The sequence below is a fragment of the Erigeron canadensis genome, chromosome 3, assembly GCF_010389155.1.
Source record: "Erigeron canadensis isolate Cc75 chromosome 3, C_canadensis_v1, whole genome shotgun sequence".
In the NCBI taxonomy this organism is placed as follows: Eukaryota; Viridiplantae; Streptophyta; class Magnoliopsida; order Asterales; family Asteraceae; genus Erigeron; species Erigeron canadensis.
Window position 1 is genome coordinate 26,365,186 of NC_057763.1, and position 22,326 is coordinate 26,387,511.

Here is a 22,326-nt window from a genome sequence, read left to right on the forward strand (position 1 = left end):
AATGTACTAATACCTCAAATACCTAGAGCTGTAAACGAACTGAATAGTTCACGAACAGTTTATGAACCGTTCGCCGGGAAGTTCGTTCGTGTTCGTTCGTTTGGTTAAATGAACGAACATGAACAAAGCTCTCGTTCATTCATTTACGTTCGTGAACATTCGATAATCTGTTCGTGAACGTTTGTTCGTTTATGTTCATAAACAATAGTTTGTTTATGTTCGTGAACATTTGTTCGTTATGTTCATTTACAGATATAAATATGTGCTTTATAAAATATATATTATTAATACCTAACTATTTAAGAAAAAAGTTAAAATAAAAATACTTACTTTATAAATATTTCGTTCGTTTGTATTCATTCATTAGTGTTCGTTCGTTTGTGTTCGTGAATAGTCGTTCATGAACATAAATGAACGAACATGAACAAGTCATTTTGTTCGTTAATCCTGTTCGTGAACCGTTCGTTAAGTTAAACAAACGAACATGAACAAGGTCCCGTTCGTGTTCGTTCGGTTCGTTCGTATCATTTTATGTTAATTCACACTTTATTGCTATAATTTTAATACAACTAACGTATATTAGTAGCCACAAAAATTCAAATGTTCTCATTATAATTTCAGAAAATGAATTATACTTTAAAATTAATTTACTCACAAAACAAGTAAAATAGACAGTACATCTATTTAAGACTTATATACATCATAGTAATACATATGATACGATAATGATGTCAATCATGGTCGCCCAACTAATCAAAAGCATTTTTTGTTTTACTCAAAGTTTAATTTTTAGTGATCGATAAAATTTGGGTTTTTTCCTCTCATTGTAACATTCAATGGTTAAAATCTCATTATTTAAGGTACGGGTACGCTTTATCATTATACGATAAAGTTATCTTGATAGCTTGACGTCTGAATGTTCCGCAGAATTAGTAAGTGAAAATGATAGTTTTCTTATATTGTATACCGATTTTGAAAGACGAGTTTTGTTTTTAAAGGTGAATTTCGCTGAAAATTTTGTGTCGCGATTCAACAGTGAAAAGTTTATAACAAATTTTGGTTATCTACGACCATACATGTCACTGTGCAATAAAATATTTATTTATGTTGTAGATTACTACTTAACATTTTGAAAGGGTTTAAGCCAACTAATTGTAGAGTACTAGAGTTCTTTCCTCCGTTTCCACCGTATGAAAAATCATAAACCCCCTTAGATAAACCCTCTCCCTCATTTCCACCACCACCGCCACCACCGTGCACCTCCATGTCTCTCTCTCGTTTCCTCCTCCGTCGCCGTCTCACCACCACCACCTCTACATTCTCCCAACACCATGCACCATCCACCATCACCACCACCACCGCGACAATCTCAGAACTCCATCAAACACCAAGAACCACCACATTCATCCCTAACCGCCGAATGGAACCTCCACTTAACGCACTCCAACGCAACCCAAACACTCCTCGACCTCGCAGCGATCCAAACCAACCCGATAGAACATCTGCCCTGGTGGGCCCCCGCATTAGTCTCCACAACCGTGTCCAGTCACTTGTTTTTAATAATGTGATACTCGGGTTTTTGAAGTTGGATAATTTGGAAAAGGCCAACGAGGTTTTTGATGAGTTGAAAAGGAGGTGTGTGGTTTATGACGGGGCGGTGCACGTGACGTTTATGGAATGTTTTTTTAGTAAAGGGAGGGTGAAAGAAGCGATGGAGAATTATAGGTCGTTGTTAGATAAAGAGTTTAAGATGGTTCCAGCTACTTGTAATGTACGTGCTTTTGGAGGTTTTGCTTAAATGGGGTAGGAAAGCCGAGGCTCAAGCGTTGTTTGAGAGTATGTTGGATAGGCACACACCGCCTGTTGTACGTACAAGCGGTCAATTCTGATACTTTTAATTTAATGGTCAACGAGTGTTTTAAGGAGGGGAGGGCGACAGAGGCTTATGGTGTGTTTAAGAAGGCGGGTACGGCTGCCAAGTCGAAGCCTTTTGCTATGGATACTGCGGGTTTTAATAATATGATTGTTAGGTATTGTGAGATTGATATGGTGGATGATGCTGAGAAGATGTATGTGGAGTTGTGTGCTAAGTCGTTGTCACCTGATGTTAATACCCACAAGACTTTGATCGATGCCTATTTTCAGCTGGGAAGAGTTGATGAGGCTATGGACAAGTTTACTAAGATGGTGGACGCAGGTTTAAGAGAGATTCCTGATTATGCAAATAATTGGTTTGCTGAGCTGATTGAGAATGGGAAGATTGTTGAGTGTGAGCCGATTTTGTCCTAAGATAGCATGAAGGAATTGTCCCCATGATAACATGGCCTCAGTATCAATTAAGAACAGTTCTACAATGAGAAGTTTGTCGTAAATGTATTGAGAATCGAAGTTAGTATTGAAGAAGTGAAGAAACCGAAAATGGCAATGACGAGTGAGGACATTACCAAGGCTATAGTGATAGGAATGGAACAAGGGAGTGAAGGTGAAGACAGAAGAAAGAGAGCTAAAGAGCTCAGTAAGATAGCATGAAGGGCACTCAAAGATGGTGGACCATCTTACCAGAATGTCACACGGCTAATCCAAGGTATCAGAAACCATGCCATTTCGCCGAAATCAACTTAAGAGTATCAACTAGAAGGGCACCTTTCCTTTTTCACTTCCATGTTTTCCTCAAGTTTATGGTAGTGGCTTTAACATTTTAGTATGTGTTGTACTTTTTTGCATGATTAATGGAATCATCACAGTATTGCCTAAAACTATCTCTGCTTCATTTTCACTATTTCTAAGGATATCGATCATCTCAAATTGATGTGTTCATTGCTAGCTCTTATGCCATGCCAGATTGAAATATCTTTCACCGCACTGGCCATGCTATCCTTCTTCCCATTGGAAACGTCCTAAGTTGGTACAAATACCTTTCCAACAACCAACTCCTTACCACTGGGATGATTTCTCGAGACTTTTTTGGTCTCCCAAGCCGCATTTTCAAACTTCCACTTCTGTGTACCAAACAGAATGGTGTTGTAGGTCTCCAACTGGATGCCTTATTCAGTTACTTAATCTCAAGACTCCGCCATTACATCCAATCAAAATTAACCATGCTGAGAATAGGCGACTAAGCATATGTCATTCTTCCTCAGGGGTACTAAATATTAGTGTGACAATCTCTGGTAAAAATGGTTCGGTGTTGTGTTCTGACAGCTTTTTTTCCCAGCATAATGGGTATGATCGAATTCACTCACGAAAAAGAAAAACTTGATACGTCAGCTTACTGATTTAGTCCTTCAGGAAGCATAGGACTATAGGAGGAGGGACTCATTGATCAAAAGAAAAGGTTTGGGTAGAATTATTAAAAAAACGACTCTGCTGGGGATCGAACCCAGAATCTCTGGTTTCGTAGACCAGCGCCTTATCCATTGGGCCACAGAGTCGCTTTTGTTACAATCTCTGTCAGGTAAAAATTTATCTCAGTATTGTTTTTATTTTAACTATATGGTTATTAATTTCATCTTTTGTCCACTTTAGAATTACTTTTTTGCATATATATTATCAGATACTACAGTATAATCTTATCAAACAAATTATTTTTTTATCAATCAATCCATTTGCTAGTTTGCTACACCTTTTTTTATATACAATAATTATGCTTATTTCGAAACAAGTTGACTATTAAAGAAGAAAATTACAAATTGCAACTACAAATCATGTACCGTTGACACAAAACTATTGCCGATAGTGTTTTAAAGAATACATACAAATTCCACATAGTCATTCATAAATATGGCATTCGAGACTTGTCATCGAGACAACTGTCGTCATTTACATCGAAGTCTTCAACCATTTGTTAGAAACATATGTACTACCATTTATCTATCGTGGCCAAGTGGCCGTTGTTCATCCTTTTCGGAAAAACAAGTAACTAACATGAGATACACTAAAGAAGAACACACTCACAACTTACAACTATCCGTCCATGTACTTCTTTTAGTAGCCGGAGTTTCAAAAACCCAACATGTAGACATACCTCGAGTCTAGCATCATCTGGATGCGAAGTATTAATATTTGACTGCAAACGATAAACATAAAATTATTAGTGGGATAACAACTGCAGCAGATAGAAAACAGAAATTGGGTTTAAGACCAATACCAAATTTACAAGGTCGTCTGTATCTGTTGAATTTATTACATTTACATGATCTGGGTGACACATTGCTTGCCTACATGAAAAACAAGAAAGATGTTAAGGATCTTGAGAGAGAAAAAAAAAAAAGTTTATAATGGCAAACACATGAAAATATTCTAGTCCAAGAGCAAAGAAACGGCAACGGCAACGGCAACGGTACCCAATCCCGGCAAAGCCGGGGTACGGGGGAGGTATGATGTAGACAGACTTTACCTCTACTCAAAGGTAGAAATGCTGCTTCCAGATCCACCAAGGTGGAAGGGACCTACGGCCCAATTAAGAATGATAAAAAAATATGGTTAGATCCACCAGAGTGGGACCTTTAACCCGAAGGGGATAATCTCGATCTCAAACTCTCAATCTCAAAAACCCTGATCTCGATCTCAAAAACGCTCAGTCTCCGATCTAAGGATCCAGAAAAAAGAGCCTTTGGGGAAGGAGAGAGCAGAGGGTAGAGAGAGGGAGTAGAGAGACAAACCCAAAGAAACCCAAAGTATTAGTCCAAGAGCAATGCAAAGTTTAATTATTCATAAAATGTGTGTACTATACTTACATGGTTAGAACCACCAAGAGAAGGGACAGCCAGATGAACTACGTATTCAGCATCAACCACACCAACCTTTTGCTGTCGGTCACCCTATAAAAATATGGTCCTAATCTTAACCGATAGCAATAAAATGTAGATTATAGAAAATGAGTCTTAAAAGTGAACGATGATTTACCTGAGCACAAAAGCCGAGCTGATAATCAATCCCCCATGCATGAATCAAATCATTCTGTTCAACATAAATAATCAATCAAAAAATTAATAACACGTATACAGAACTATGTCAATACTAATACATATACGATTGACTAAAAGGTTAGTTGACGCTGGACGGATTGATGAGGCCGTCGCGTTGTTATGGAAAATGGTGGGTGATGGGCAAGGGGCGGATTTGTTAAAATACCAATTTATTCTTAAACATGAGTCTTATTGCATGATTAGTATTTGTGCAGGTTATGACAAGTTGGAAAGCAGAAGGTCTAATTTTGCAATTATGAAAAGATAAAGTTGAGGGTAGATTATGTCTAAAGCAAGAGATGGAGGTAGAAGAAGGAATTATAAGCCTGCTATATATAGAAGACGGTGAGAGAGATTAGGGTTAACGACATATACTTTCACACACACTTTCTGGAGATTTTTTCTCTCATTCGATAGATATATATTCTGTATATGTATTGTATATCATTTTGATATACAATATTTTGATCATATTTGTTTACTAATCATAATCTGTTTGATTAGTTCTTTTGTTCAAATATATCTTCAATTTGGTTGTAATAATATTAAAAACAAATAATAATAATAATTCAATTTCTGGTAAAATTGTGATAATTTTTCATAATCTTTCATGGTATCAGAGCCAGGTTCGGTGATTGTTGGCTGTTGATTCGGTTTATTCTTCAGATCATATTATATCTAGGGCGTATTTCATTCAGAAACCCTAGATTCTAATTTTTGAGGATTTTGTACGATTACAATCGGCTTTCTTCTGGAAATCTTCTTCTATATTCTTCCGCTGCTATTACGAGTATTTTGCCTGATTTTTTCTTTGACTAAGTGAATCAAGGAAAAATTAGGGTTTCTAGATTTGATTCTTTCAGATCCTGATTACTTAACTTAACTAAGTGAATTAAGAGGATAATTAGGGTTCCTTTACCATCGGCATTCGCACTGTATTGTATTCTTGTTCCTTTTTCACATATTTACCTGTTTTTTTAATCTGCTTATATTTCTCTTTTCAACTAAAATTTTATATATATCTATATATCAACTTTTTTATTCTTTATCTTTTTTCATAAAAACAAGTTTGTTAATACTTGACCTGCCTTCATTTGAGAGGTTAGGAATCTTGTCACTGACATTCTTGTGAGAATAAGATATATTTTTCTGAATTTTTTTTTTTTGACAAAAAAAGTATTTGTTGATTCTTATTGCTTGTGTGCTTAGTTTGTTTGTGTTATACTTGCTATTGTAGTGTTTGAGTATTTGCTTATTTTTTGTGTATTGTTTTTTAATTCTTAAGTATTCTCTTGTTTGTGTGATTTTACTTGTTTAAAAGATGGAGGCTATTAATGATAATAATAATAACAATAATAATAATAATAATCAAAATAATAACAATAACAATAATAATGAAGATTTACATTTGGAACATTCTGATTTTTTTGATGAACCTGAAACTAAAATAAGTAAACTGGATTTTAGTGATCCTTTGTATTTGCATGCTAGTGACACTTTAAGTACTCCTTTGATTGGTTTTAAGTTGCTTGGTACTGATAACTATAAAGTTTGGTCTTGTGTTATGGAATTAGCTTTGCAAACTAAAAACAAAATCGGATTTATAACTGGTACTGTGATTAAATCTTTTGATAACCCTGTTCTTGCAAATCAATGGGATAGATGTAATGCTCTGGTACTGAATTGGATTTTAGGTTGTGTGTCTCAAGAACTTTATGTAGGTCAAATTTTTTCTAAAAATGCATGTACTGTGTGGCAAGAATTAAAAGATACTTATGATAAAATTGATAGTTCTGTGATTTTTAATCTTCATCATAAAATCAACTCTTTAACTCAAAGTGGTTCTTCTTTGTCAGAATATTATCATAAACTTACATCTTTATGGAAACAATATGATGCTATGATTACTCTGCCTGCTTGTACTTGTTCTGCTTCTGCTGAAATTAAGAGTCATAATGATCTTATAAGATTAATGCAGTTCTTGATGGGTTTGGATAATGTTTATATGTCAGTTAGATCTAATATTTTGACTAGATCCTTTACCTTCTGTCAAAACTGCATTTGCTATTATTTCAAGAGAAGAGTCATATAGGGGGGGATAACTGACAAACCATCAGCTAATGCCTTTGTGGCAAAATCAAATTTCAATAAAAATAGACCTTCTACTCAGAATTTTGATACTAAAAAGACTTTTGATAATAATTTTGAGTCTAGAAGGACTTTTGATAATAATCAAAGAGTTTTTAGACCTCCAAATCCTAATTTTCATTGAACTCATTGTAATAAACCTGGATATACTGTGGACAGATGTTTTCAACTTGGTAATAAAAGATCATTGGGAAACTTTAATAACAGGTTTAATAGTAACAATTCTCATGTTTCTTCCTCTAATGTGATTGCCAATGTTTCATCTGGTTCTACTAATTCTCCTTCTTTGTCACAAGATCAAATTAATCAGTTGTTAAGTTTACTGGAAATCAAATCTTCTCCTTCTTCATCTTCTGGTCCTCAAGTTAATATGGCAGGTAGTTACCTTGGAATAATTCTTGGTTTAATTTTAACACTTATGTTTTGAAATCAATTATTCAATGGATTATTGATTCTGGTGCAAATCAGCACATGACATACTCTGCTAAATATCTAACAAATGTGGTTGATATTTCTGATTTAAATTTAAGAATTAGACATCCTAATGGTACTAGTGCATTAGTAAAACAACTTGGCAATATGCATCTTAAAAATGGACTTATTCTTTTTGATGTACTTGTGGTTCCAGATTATTATGTAAATTTAATGTATGTTCATAAAATTGCTAGGGATAATAAAGTGTTCGTTGGGTTTGATGAAAGTAAGTGTTATTTACAGGATTTGATTCAAAAGAGGTTATTGGGGACTGGTAATGAGCAGGGTGGTTTGTATGTATATGATGACATGCCTATGTGCTCTAATGTGGTATGCAATTCTGTTAGTTCTCCTTTTAAGTCTAAATTGTTATGGCATACGAGACTTGGACATCCTGCTGATCAAGCTTTATCTATTTTTCACAAAAAATATAATCTGTTTACTGATAAATCATTGGGTCCATGTAATATTTGTCATAAAGCAAAACAAACCAGAAATCCTTTTCCTCTTAGTGAACACAAATCAAAGTTTTTTGGTGATCTTGTCCACTTGGATGTCTGGGGACCTTATAGGGTTCCAAGTAAGGAAGGTTTTAAATATTTTTTAACCATTGTAGATGATTATACTAGAGCTGTTTGGACTTATCTTATGAAAACCAAAACTGAAGTTTTTGATAATCTATATCATTTCATTCAACTTGTTAAAACTCAGTTTAATTCAAAGATTAAAGTTATTAGAAGTGATAATGGAAGTGAATTTGTTAATTCTAAAACACATTCTTTGTTCACTAATGAGGGAATACTTCATCAGACTTCTATGGTTTATACCCCTCAACAAAATGGTATTGCTGAAAGGAAACATAGACATCTTCTTAATGTTACTAGGTCTCTTATGTTTCAGGGGAGAATTCCTTTATCTATGTGGAGTGAATGTATTCTAACTACTACTTATCTTATAAATAGAACTCCTTCTTCTGTGTTACATGGCTTAACTCCTTATGAAAAATTATTTCAGTTTGAACCTTCTTTAAAACATTTAAAAGTTTTTGGGTGTTTAAGTTTTGCAACTATTTTAAATAATGATGATAAGTTTAGTTCAAAATCTGAGAAATGTGTGTTTATTGGTTATGCAAATGCTAAAAAAGGATATAAACTTTATAGTCTTGAAAGAAAAACTATTATTTTTTCAAGAGATGTTAAGTTTTATGAGAATATTTTTCCTTTTAAAATGATTTTTGATAATTGTGATAAAAATGTAATTGGTTTAAATCAACCAGATTTTTTTAATTTGTTTGATAATGAGGATAATGCCATGTATCAAAATCCCAATGATGATGAAGGAGGAAAGAGACATTTCTCTACAAATGAAGGTAACCTTTCTGGTACTGGCAGTCCAAATGTTTCTCCCACAGATACTACATCTAGTGGCAGTCCAAATGTGGCTACCAGAACAGAAGAGGCTGCAACGTTTGTTAGAGATATAAATGATAATATAAATTCTGAGGGTACTTCTGATACTAATAATGATGGTCTAAGAAGATCAACCAGGCATATTACTCTTTCTAAAAGACTTGTAGATTATGAATTAGATGGAAAAATTAAATATCCTCTTAATAAAGTTGTTAATTATGTACATCTTAAACCTGACTTATTTTGTTTTGCTACAAGTCTAAATAAAAGTGTTTGAACCAAAAACATTTTTTGAAGCTGTCAAAGATCCAAATTGGGTAAATGCTATGAATGAAGAAATGAAAGCTTTAAATAGAAATAATACTTGGACTTTAACTAATTTACCTCATGATAGAGAACCAATAGGATGTAAATGGATTTTTAAGATTAAATATAAGGCTAATGGAGAAATAGAGAGGTATAAGGCAAGATTAGTTGTCAAAGGTTTTAATTAAAGGGCAGGTATAGATTTTGATGAGACTTTTTCACCTGTAGTTAAAATGGTAACTGTGAGATGTTTGTTAACTGTTGCTGTGAATAATAATTGGCCATTGTATCAATTAGATGTGAACAATGCCTTCTTATATGGTGATTTGTGTGAAGATGTTTATATGGATATTCCACAAGGATATTCAAATGGTAATAGTACTTTGGTATGCAAGTTAAATAAGTCTTTGTATGGGCTTAAGCAAGCACCTAGACAATGGAACTCTAAATTGTCTAGTGCTTTACTTGAATGTGGATTTATTCAAAGTAAGTCAGATTCTTCTTTGTTTACTAGAAAGAATGGTGATAATTTTGTTGCACTTTTGGTTTATGTGGATGATATTGTTGTCACAGGTAATTGTGTTAAGGAAATTGATCAAGTAAAATTATTCTTAAGTTCCAAATTTAAAATTAAGGATCTTGGCAAATTGAAGTACTTTTTAGGTATTGAAGTTTTAGAAACCAACAATGGTATGTGTCTTTCTCAAAGAAAGAATTGTTTAGAACTATTAAATGATTTTGGTATGCTTGGTTGTAAACCAATGCATACTCCACTTGAAATGAATAAAACTGTGAAACCTTTTACTAAAGATGGAAAGATGCTTGATAATATTACTGTTTATCAAAAGTTGATTGGGAAACGAATTTATTTGACACTAACCAGACCAGATATTAGTTATTCAGTACAATGTCTTTCTCAGTTTATGCATGCTCCTTTACAAGAACATTTTGATCTTGGCCTAAGGATTCTTAGATATCTAAAAAAGGCACTAGGTAAAGGTTTGCACATACAGAAAGGTAATAACACTTTACTTACTGCTTTTATGGATTCAGATTGGGCTAGATGTGTTACTTCAAGAAAATCTATTACAGGTTTTTATGTTTATTTTGGCAATACTCTTGTATCATGGAAAATTAAAAAACAATCTGCTGTTGCCAAGTCCTCAGCAGAAGCTGAATATAGGGCATTGGCAGCAGTAACTTGTGAGATTATATGGCTTAAACATTTGTTACTTGATCTTGGTATTAATTGTTCTAATCCTGTTGATGTGCATTGTGACAGTAAGGCTGCTAAACAAATAGCAGCAAACCCAGTGTTTCATGAAAAGACTAAGCATTTTGAAATTGATTTACATTTTGTGAGAGAAAAAATTTATGTAGGTTTTTTGAATACTATTAAGATACAGTCTGAATTAAATGTAGCTGATATCTTTACAAAGAGTTTAGGCATAAATCAACATAATTTCTTATGTGAAAAACTGGGAATGATAGATATGTTTAAGAATAAATCTGAGGGGGATGTTAAAATACCAATTTATTCTTAAACATGAGTCTTATTGCATGATTAGTATTTGTGCAGGTTATGACAAGTTGGAAAGCAGAAGGTCTAGTTCTGCAATTATGAAAAGATAAAGTTGAGGGTAGATTATGTCTAAAGCAAGAGATGGAGGTAGAAGAAGGAATTATAGCCTGCTATATATAGAAGACGATGAGAGAGATTAGGGTTAACGACTTATACTTTCACACACACATTCTGGAGATTTTTTCTCTCATTCGATAGATATATATTCTATATACGTATTGTATATCATTTTGATATACAATATTTTGATCATATTTGTTTACTAATCATAATCTGTTTGGTTAGTTCTTTTGTTCAAATATATCTTCAATTTGGTTGTAATAATACTAATAACAAATAATAATAATAATTCAATTTCTGGTAAAATTGTGATAATTTTTCATAATCTTTCAGGATTCACTTGTTTTTAATAATGTGATACTCGGGTTTTTGAATTTGGATAATTTGGAAAAGGCCAACGAGTTTTTTGATGAGTTGAAATGGAGGTGTGTGGTTTATGACGGGGCGGTGCACGCGACGTTTATGGAATGGTTTTTTAGTAAAGGGAAGGTGAAAGAAGCAATGGAGAATTATAGGTCGTTGTTAGATAAAGAGTTTAAGATGGTTCTTGCTACTTGTAATGTACGTGCTTTTGGAGGTTTTGCTTAAATTGGGTAGGAAAGCCGTGGCTCAAGCATTGTTTAAAAGTATGTTGGATAGGCACACACCGCCTGTTGTACAAGCGGTGAATTCTGATACTTTTAATTTGATGATCAACGAGTGTTTTAGGGAGGGGAGGGCAGCAGAGGCTTATGGTGTGTTCAAAAAGGCGGGTACGGCTCCCAAGTCGAAGCCTTTTGCTATGGATACTGCAGGGTTTAATAATATGATTGTTAGGTATTGTGAGCTTGATATGGTGGATGATGCTGAGAAGATGTATGTGGAGTTGTGTGGTAAGTCGTTGTCACCCGAAGTTAATACCCACAAGACTTTGATCGATGGCTATTTTAAGCTGGGAAGAGTTGATGAGGCTATGGACAAGTTTACTAAGATGGTGGACGCAGGTTTGAGAGTGATTCCTGATTATGCAAATAAATGGTTTGCTGAGCTGATTGAGAATGGGAAGATAGCTGAGTGTGAACCAATATTGACTAAGATGGCTGAAAGAGACCTGAAACCGGATGCTGCTACTTATGAAATTGTGATCAGGGCTCTTTGTGGGGTGGATAATTATGACACGAGTTTGAAGTTGTTACAGCAAATGATTAGGTATGGTGTTGGTGTAGACCCCGTACTTAAGGAGTATGTGTTGGAGATTTTCGAGAAAGTTTGGCCCTTGGAAATGATGGTGGTGGCCGGCGGCGATGACAGTGGTGGTGGTAGTGGTGGCAGCAGCGGATGGTCGTTGTTGCTAAAAGAAGATTGGAAAGGGAAAGAAGGGCAGAGAAACTAGATATAGATGTAGAATATGGATGGCTCATATGTATTTCTTGGTTTCCATCATTTTTCTAATTTTGTATTTGATTATGTATATATATATATATGGTAAATGTCTCCTGTTTCTATTAGGCTTATAACCCATCTATGATATAGATTTTTCTATTAGATTTTTGCCTCGATCATCTGAATCGCTCGTTCAACAGCATTCTTGTTACTTTCTGTTGGTATAAGTGAGTTTTTTTAAGTAACCATTTACAAAGTAAATTTTGAATCACATTACACAAAAGCTCTTTTTAAGTAACCATTTACAAAGTAAATTTTGAATCACATTACACAAAAGCTCATTTGTAGATCGGTGATCGTCTCTTTACTCCGTTCATTTTAAGATTTAGAAAATAACAACAATCAAGTATAGAAGCCTCTGTTTTATGAAACAAAAATTTACTTATAAAAAGAACAATAGTTCTATAGCAAATTATTATAAAGCAAATGTCGTTTTACATTGAATTTTAAGTTTTAACATTGGATTTTAAGTTTCAACAATGTACACATTCTAATGCATGATGTATCATACATCAATAACCTGCACTACTCGCCGCCACCATCAATAGCTTCCGCTGCCACCACCACCGCCGCCGCCATTACACCGCCGTATCAGGCATATAATTGCCGCCGCCGCCACCACCACCACCGCCGTCATTACACCGTCGCATCGCGCAGACATAACTCTAGTACATTTTGAATATGAAATTGAACTGAACGCCATCCAAATGCCACGAGATGATAACAAAGTTTGGTCTGAAAACATCCATAAAAATACCATTGGCTTCTATTTAATGCACGTAAACATCAAGATCTAAAAAAAACCAAGATCATTGTCCTAACTACATAAACCAAAACAACCAAGTTCCAGAAAAGGTAATCAGATACGACCAATTCTGTACAATTCCGGGTAGTAAGTGATGAAATCACTATCACCCTACTTGTATAATTGTGAGTTGTTCTTGTACATTTATGCAAAGTTAACCCCTAGCTAGGGTTGCTTCTTGTACTGCTGACGTCCTTTGTAACACAGGTTGCTTAATCAGCTTCAGAAGGTAACCGAAGCCTATAATCACCAGTTTTTCGATCTTCTTGCCAACGCATCCATTAAAGTGGCCTTACCAGCACCACTAATCCTCAATTAGAGCTGTAAGAACCATGGGCCTGAATGCACCACTAACACCCTTCAATAGTTATCATTTGAGTGGTCATTTCTAGTGGCAGGCATCTCAAGTGTATATCTAATATCATCAAATGCGTATCTAATATCAAATATCTGATATAAAGTTATACATTTCTTGATTCCATATATAGCCACCTGTTTATTCAAGAAACTTCAAAGAAATTGATTTAAGAATATAATTAATTTGAACATAAATGGATATATATAATATAGTAGACTTAATTGACCACAACAATAAAGGTAAAGGATGCTATATATATATATATATATATATATATATATATATATATATATAGTAGACTTAATTGACCGCAAAGAATTGCTATCGGATTGCCTTGTACAGTTGTACTTGACTTTACTTCCGCGACTCAGAGAATTGCTAGTTGTTCCAGGAATCGGGGGTTTTACCAGATTCGTTTTCTTCTTAGTAAGGCGACTTTCTCCTCTTACGGGGCGACACTGTCTTCTTTTGTATCTTTGGCTTTTCATGAGATGTAACGAAAAAAACCTACTACCACATTTATGTAACAACATCATCTAAACTGGTTACAATTTTGCGAAACATAAATAAAATAAGTACAGAATAAACACATAAATATAGAAAACAGAGTATATAATTTCACATGCAAGGTGAATATGAAGATTGTACAGGTGCAGAACCAAAATATGCAGAGAAAAGCAGAAGTCCAATTCCTGCAACTCACCTTTCATTTTAAAATACCCATATTTAAACATAAAACCCTTAAATATATATTTTTTCATTTTAAAATACTCATATTTAAACATAAAACCCATATATACCCTTCTTTCTCTCATTCCCTCTAATCATAACACACTTTCATCGACCTTCTATGTTTAATTATCCTCTTCCGTCGCCCTCTTTCTCCACCGCCTCCCTCGATCTCCACCACCGCCCTTCATCTCCACCGTCGTCGCAACGCGCGGGCACTATGCTCGTGTATATTTGTACATATATGGGTCCTCATACTCACTTTTCCCATATAACAAATAAGTAAATTTCCCTTTTTGGTATGTATTATTGCATATATGTCTTCTTATGTCATTTTTATTATAGAAAGATTATGTTAAACCGTGCTTTGATGGGAATAACTTAGTAAATAAAGAAACCACTAAAAAGCATCTTGAAATTTTTGATCCAACTCAACATATGGGGTCAATTAGGTATCATCTATTATTATATAAGTGTAATTTCCAAAGCTTATTGTGGTGTTATGAGTTAATGGTAGATCATCTAATTATATATTATAGTACTTTGGATCCAGCTCATGGTCGGTATTATCTATTATGATAATATATATATATATATATGTATATTTTGTTTTCTTCTATGTTTTGAGTGTTAGAATATGTTATTTTCAGGGAGGTGATTGTGTTATATATATATATGTATGGTCACAAATGCAGTTCCATGATCATACATACAATAACTTGAATTTCTCCATAATAATACTAGTTAGCTAGACTTTGAAAAATGGTTAAAGAAGATTTAAAACAACAATCCCAGCTTCATTTTCTAGTAATACCTTTGGGATCTTCAGGCCACTATATCCCCACCATTGATATGGCTATATTACTAGCTCAACATGGTGCTAAAATAACAATAGTTACCACCCCAGCCAGTGCAACCCGATTCGGGTCAGTTCTTGATCAAGAAACAATTCATTCGGGTCTTGGTCTTCCCATCAATTTTCTTAAATTCCCATTTCCCTCTACCGAATTCGGCTTGCCAGAAGGCTGTGAGACTATACATGATCTCCCTCACATGGGGTTGATTATGGGACTTTTGAGTGCCTACAGTGCTCATCAACAACATGTTGAGCAATATATTGAAAACCTTAACCCAAGGCAGATTGCATAATATCCGACTCGTTTCTTTTATGGCCTAGTGAAACAGCAAAAAAGTTTCAGATTCCAAGGATTATATTTGATAGTATGAATTGCTTTGCACATATGTGTAACCACATCTTATATCTAACAAAGGTATATGAAAGTGTGGGAGGGTCAGAATCATTTGTTTTGCCCAGTTTGCCTGATCGGATTGAACTAACACGATGCCAGCTTCCTTCTGTATTTAATGCGGGAGATCTTGAAGGCATGTGTGAATATAATGAAAAGATTCGGATATCAGAATTTGAAGCATATGGAGTAATTATAAACAGTTTTCAAGAGTTGGAGCCAGGATATGCTGATGAATTTCTGAAGGTCAGAGGAGGTAAAGCTTGGTGCATAGGCCCATTATCACTTTGCCATACGGATGCAACAGAAACGGCTGATACAGGTAATGAGTCCTCGATTAACAAAAATGAATGCCTCAAGTGGCTAGATTCTCAGGAAAATGGCTCAGTAATTTATGTGTGTCTAGGAAGCATTAGTAGGATTCGCGCTGATCAGCTAGTACAACTTGCGCTAGCTCTTGAATCATCAAAAAGCCCCTTCATTTGGGTCGTTCGAGCTGGTAAGCATACTAACATAATAGAAAAGTGGATAGATGAAGAAGGGTTTGAAGAGAGAACCAAAGAAAGAGCTATATTGATCCGTGGCTGGGCTCCACAACTGCTAGTCTTGTCACACCCTTCAGTTGGAGCTTTTTTGACTTATTGTGGTTCGAATTCCATAATAAAAGGGATAAGTGCTGGTGTCCCCATGATAACATGGCCTCAGTATCAAGATCAGTTCTACAATGAGAAGTTTGTCATAAATGTATTGAGAATCGGAGTTAGTATTGGTGAACAAAAGAAGCCGAAAATGGCAATGACGAGTGAGGACATTACCAAGGCTATAGTGATAGGAATGGACCAAGGGAATGAAGGTGAAGAGAGAAGAAAGAGAGCTAAAGAGCCCGGTAAGATAGCATATAAGGCAATCAAAGATGGAGGATCGTCTTACCAGAATGTCGCACGGCTAATCCAAGATATCAGAAACCATGCCATTTCAACAAAATCAACCTAAGAGCATCAAGTAGAAGGGCACCTTCCTTATTCACTTCCTGTTTTCCTTAACATTTTAGTATTTGTGTTGTACTTGTTTGCATGATTAGTGAAATCATCATTGTCTGCTTCATCTTCGCTATTGATCATCTCGAATTGATATATTCATTGCTAGCTCTTCTGCCATACCAGACTGAAACATCTTCACCACAACACGTCAACACTAGCCTTCTTCCTCATTGGAGAGGTCCTAAGTTGGTACAAATACTGTTCCATCAACCATCTCCTTATATCATGTGTCGTAGGTCTCCAACCGGATGCCTAACCAGTTACTTCATCTCTAGACTCCGTCATCACATCCAACAAGGAACAACCATGCTGAGTATGGGCGACTATTCGTGTGTCATTGTTTCTTAGGGGTACTAAATATTAGTGTGTGATAATTTCAGGTAAAAATGGTTCGGTGTTGCGTTCTGACAGCTTTTTTCGTATTCAAGTGAAAAAAAGGCTTTGGGAGATTGAAACATGTTAAAATGAAATAAAAACGACTCTGCTGGGGATCGAACCCAGAATCTCTGGTTTCGTAGACCAGCGCCTTATCCATTGGGCCACAGAGTCGCTTTGTTATTTTACTTGTCAAGCTATTATTTATTCATTCTTTAAATTTCATTTCAATAAGGTACAATATCGACTACTTTTCATAGTTTTGCTTAGAGTTACTTTCATGCATATACTAAGTTCTATCAAATACTACTCGTATAACTTTATCAAAAAAAATTAATTTGTATAAAATAATAAATTAATCCATTGCTACACTTTTTATATCATTATAACAATAATTAGACTTATTTCAAAACAAGTATAGTATTACAGAAGAAAAACACAAGTTGCAACTACAAATCATGTACCATTGATAAAACTATTGCTGATAGTGTATTAAAAAGTTCCAGATTGTTGTTCATATAAACGGCACTCGAGACTTGTCACCGAGACAACTCTCAATCTTGTCACCAAGACAACTCTTAGTCATTTACAGGTGTCTTTAACCATTTGTTAGATACATATAACCTTACATAACCATGATCATCATCACCCAATCACCAATCCATCCATTTATGTACTACTATCCATCAATTGTGGCCAAGTGGTCATTGTTCATCCTTTTCGGACGAACAAGTAACTAACATGAGATATACCAAAAAAGAACACACTCACAACTTAATTACAACCATCTGTCTATGTACCATCTTCTTCATTTAGCAGCCAAAGTTTCAAAAACCCAACATATATCTTGGGACTCCAGCATTTATGTTCAAGGGCGGCGGATTCTGGCTTGTAACGGTTGGTTAAAAGAATTATATATGCTTAGCTAAATGACGATTTTGTAGAGTATTGGATCTTCCATCAAGTCAACAAGGAAAAGGAAATAAGAAACAATTTACTTCGTTGTGTTATTGGCATATCGATCAACCCAACATTTGTCGTTTTCAACTGCCTTGTTCCATCTACGCCTGAAGATACGCATTTCAAGATACGATTGCTTCCTCACCTGCATACAAATGTGGTTCTACTTTTTAAAAGGTAATATAAGAAACATATCATAACGCATATATAGAACTATGTGAATGCAGGCATACCAGCTATATATACCACGAGTTGGCTCAAAAGTGGGTCACAATATTTTCTAGTTCTGTTTGAAAAATCCAGCAATAAATAAAGAAATGTACTTAAAAGGATTTGTTCGCAAAGGAAAACAGGTTTTTCAAATCTGTATTTTTCGTGATTCTCAAAAGTCAATATGACCTTTGTGTTTTTGTGTGTTCACGTCACATGTACTTTTAAAGAATATGAACACTTTCATAGAGGCTAACGGTACATGGGACTTACCTCAAGTCTACCATCGGCTGGATGTGAAGTACTAATATTTGACTGCAATCGATAAAAGTAAAATTATTAATGGAATAACTGCAGATAGAAAACAGATATTAGGTTTAAGACCAATACCAAATTTACAAGATCATCTGTATCTGTTGAATTTATTACATTTACATTATCAAGTGACACATTGCTTGCCTACATGAAAAACAAGAAAGATGTAAAGGATCTTGAAAAAAAGAACAGTTTATAACTTAAACACATGAAAAGATTCTAGTCCAAGAGCAACACAAAGTTTAATTATTCGTAAAATGTGTGTAATATACTTACATGGTTAGAACCACCAAGAGAAGGGACAGCCAGATGAACTATGTATTCAGCATCAACCACACCAACCTTTTGCTGTCGGTCACCCTATAAAAACATGGTCCTTATCTTAATCAGTAACAATAAAATCTAGAATATAGAAAATGAGTCTTAAAAGTGAACGATGATTTACCTGAGCACAATAGCCGAGCTGAAAATCAATACCCCATGCATGAATCAAATCATTCTGTTCAACATATAAATAAACGAAAGAATTAGTACGTAAGTATTATTAGTAGAGCACAGCTTATGGAAGAATCTGTACCTGAATCAGATACCATGCACATCGCCAAGCAGCTTTTGAGAACACAGGAGCCATCATTTCTACCCAACTAGAATAAAAACATATCATTATCAACATAATTAGTCTTTCTTAATATTTGGATTCTTTCATATTTAAACCATTATCCGGATGCTCAAGCACAAAAAAAAAGTGAGGCAGGTTCTTGTTTACCCAGAACATGGAGGGCCTGTGCTATTGCCATAACACCTTCCACTGCCTCTAAACTTCAAAAAATTCCTGTTACAACATAACACACATTAATGTTTCTCTTTTGTTGCTTTGTCACAAGCACAATAGTTTGTTGGCAATGAATAGCCAGAACGGATGGCTTGTGAATTTATTCATTATAGTATAAAGCACATCAATACCTGTGAACTTTGGAGTTCTTTCGGCGTACAGTAATTTGATGGTGGACCTCTGATTTTCTAGGATCAAGCGCTGGCTGTGATATGTCAAGTCCTTCTTCTTTAATAATTGATATATACCTACAGATGATGGTTTTATAAACCTAAGTTATAAAGTTTTCTACTAACCAATTAAGTTGTTTAAATGTCACTTTTTGAGACTAAATTGTCATTGCTTAGGATCATAGAAACAGCGCTAGGTTTAAACTTACCGGCCTGGATCCAAATGTTCGATATCGAGGTCCTCATCCCAAAGAAAAATGTAATCATACTCTGCGACTATATCAGGGTGCAAGAATCTCTTAGCGAACCACCTAAGAAATCACCAATATATAATCATAGAACAAAACATTTGTTATAAAGGAGTGAAGATGCAATAGAATTAGACTTTCTGATCCAAAGTGAAAAGCAGATGGCTTATAACAATTTTACCACTTCGTTTGGTTCATGGCAGATATGTGAATAGCTTGAGTAGTCCATTGTAGATCATTCCATTGATCAACGATGCCATCATAGTGAAATACCATTATGACAAAGTCATTTCCTAAAAACTGCAACATTATAGTAAGAACTCGCTGAGATCTCAAATAAGTTTGCTATTCAAGAAGTTTCTTTAAAGAAAAAGAAGAATAACAATGAGACCATGAGTTAGATAAGGCGTCATGTACCTAGACTTTTGAAAATTATATATGAATGATAAGGCTGTTCGCAAACACGTCTATTTACGAATAAAGAAAACACATAAGAAACAAGGAATCGGCGAGATTAATACCTTTGTTATAATTTTATTAACCATATACTTTTGCTTTATTCCAGCTGCAATAGCGAGCAAACTCACCGAACGCCTTGGAAGGCTCTAAAACAAGAAAGAAAAATGCTAAATAAAGTAGTGTTTGATAAATTAACTAGATCTACCTTAAGTCCATAACTTTCAACAAAAGAAAAACCCATATACATATCATTATTTAATTTGTATCTGTAGAAACTCACGAATAGGTCCTTTTAATATGAAGACTTCCTAGAGAATAAGGATTGCGAATTCATTATACTCACATCATCACTAAACGAACCCCATAAAGGGCGCATTTCCAAATCAGAAGTTCTGGCAAGAATTCCTTGTGGCAATAAATCGCTGCCAGGAGGCCTGCACTGTATCTAAAATAAATAAGAACATGTAAGCTTAAGTGGTGAAGCCAACTAAAAATTTTTAGAGTCTCTCTTAGAAAGGAAAAAAAAAACCTTGCATTTTTCGGCATCTTTCAACTCCACTTTTGATCTTTGTGGAATCTACAATGGGGAATTACATTACTATCATTTGATTCCATCTCTAAAAACATAGATTTAGTACAAGGAAACTAACAGTACTTTGAAGTCATTTGCAAAAAACGCGGCCCTGAGAATATAAATAGCGCAGAGTAGAGATGACACAATAATGAGACTTGTGACGCTTCTTTTACTTTTGGGATCAGATGTTAGAGAGGCCTGAATATTGTTGAAAAAAGAAGACAGCATTTAGAAGTGAAATTAAGATCATAAACATCTAAGTAAATCTTGCAGTTTCACTATAATCCTTAAAGAATAGCAGTAATATTGAACTTTGAAAGTTAAATAAAATCAATATGTTAATAATAGAAGGGTAAATTAACTTAAGAAACTCCAACAAATTAACATGTTTTATTACATCTACAAATAGTCTGTAAGTTAAAAAATAAAATTTAAATTACACTGGTCAAAAGATGAAAGTACATTATTCATAGTACAAAGATAATTTGACTTTTTATAGTCAAAGTCATTAACTTTTATACAAGGTTAGATCAATATGTAATGCTTCATATCTAAGAAAATCAAAATTTCTAGGCTTATTTCACAACAATGCCAATACACACATTACAGGATTAAGTATAATTTTATAGTACTTCAAAACAAACCCAATACCGATAGAGTTATAGAAACGCATAATCTTATACTCCGTATTACAGAACATTACATATGTAAAGCATTTATCATTTCTCTTTTCAAAATTAAAGAACACAAACCACATAGAGTATGTCACAACAACATATTTTCTCATTGAAAAAAATAAAAATAAATCAGAAGCATTCAAACATTAGTGATCTTATATGATTTCCTTTTCCCAAACGGAATACCAGCCTAAAAACATGGATAAAAGATGAGCTATAAACAGAGCAAAGAACAGGACATATTGGCATATTTTTTATTTTTTATTTTTTTAACCATATAAGCAAGAAACATGTGAAAATTTACTTTAATAATTCTCTAACTATAACATGAATTACCATGTGTGCCAAAAGTTTCACCTACTTTTGGTCAATAATAACATCAACAACATAAAACAAAAAAAAAAAACCACCTAAACCAGAACTCAGCAAGTCAAACTCATGCTGTATATATTTTTTCAAAAAAATTTTCATCATCTTCCCGGGTAACAGTCAAAACGTATAATTAACACATATTCATACATAGTAACACACATGTGCACATATATATATATCTATATATATACACACAGAGAGATAGAGAGAGAGAGGAAACATACAAAATTAAAAATCTTCATATATATGTGTGTATGTTGGTTGTCACCTGAAAGTGAAAACGCCAAAACCCGAACAAGAAGACGATGAAAAGTAACTTTCTAGAATAATAATATTATTAGAATATATCTTTTGAATGAACAAGAAAGTTGTATGGTTTTTCTTTTATTCTTGTAATAAAGCAAAGAATAATATAAATAATAATAAATGCAACGAACTGTACGTGGGTCGAAACAAAACTTAATTTGAAAAGAAAGCAAGGAAGTTTTCAGTTTCCAGCAATTTACTATATAAATAAAAACCACGGTTTAATTTGTTTCCTTAACCATGAAACGTCGTCGGTTTCAAGTCATCCCAAAACATTAACA

At 34.3% G+C, this 22,326-nt stretch overlaps 1 protein-coding gene, 2 non-coding genes and 2 pseudogenes across 3 annotated transcripts; 2 read left to right on the plus strand and 3 right to left on the minus strand.

Annotated features, from left to right (window-relative positions):
* Nucleotides 1-1,264: 1,264 nt before the first annotated feature.
* LOC122591777 lies at nt 1,265-12,470 on the plus strand (annotated as a pseudogene).
* Nucleotides 3,359-3,431, minus strand: TRNAR-ACG. Its single transcript has one exon. It is a non-coding gene; the product is annotated as a tRNA-Arg (tRNA).
* Nucleotides 12,471-15,022: 2,552 nt separating the features above from the next.
* On the plus strand, nt 15,023-16,500 carry LOC122593079 (annotated as a pseudogene).
* Nucleotides 16,501-17,023: 523 nt separating this feature from the next.
* TRNAR-ACG lies at nt 17,024-17,096 on the minus strand. Its single transcript has one exon. It is a non-coding gene; the product is annotated as a tRNA-Arg (tRNA).
* Nucleotides 17,097-17,388: 292 nt separating this feature from the next.
* LOC122593080 lies at nt 17,389-22,104 on the minus strand. Its single transcript, XM_043765425.1, has 15 exons — nt 21,964-22,104; nt 20,772-20,888; nt 20,646-20,693; nt 20,460-20,561; nt 20,179-20,262; nt 19,839-19,957; nt 19,619-19,720; nt 19,371-19,487; nt 19,174-19,239; nt 18,985-19,051; nt 18,853-18,906; nt 18,684-18,767; nt 18,483-18,551; nt 18,366-18,407; nt 17,389-18,027 (listed from the first exon to the last, which is right to left on the minus strand). Exons 1-15 carry the CDS (start codon nt 21,979-21,981, stop codon nt 17,917-17,919), a joined length of 1,200 nt encoding a protein of 399 aa, XP_043621360.1. The 5' UTR covers nt 21,982-22,104; the 3' UTR covers nt 17,389-17,916.
* Between the last annotated feature and the right edge of the window lie 222 nt (nt 22,105-22,326).

Excerpts from the sequence above, each read along its gene's own strand:
- LOC122593080 (XM_043765425.1), bottom strand. Across the intron at positions 20,694-20,771 it reads TTTTTGCAAATGACTTCAAA|ATTCCACAAAGATCAAAAGT; the intron begins GTACTGTTAGTT and ends TCCCCATTGTAG. Across the intron at positions 20,562-20,645 it reads AAGATGCCGAAAAATGCAAG|ATACAGTGCAGGCCTCCTGG; the intron begins GTTTTTTTTTTC and ends TATTTATTTTAG.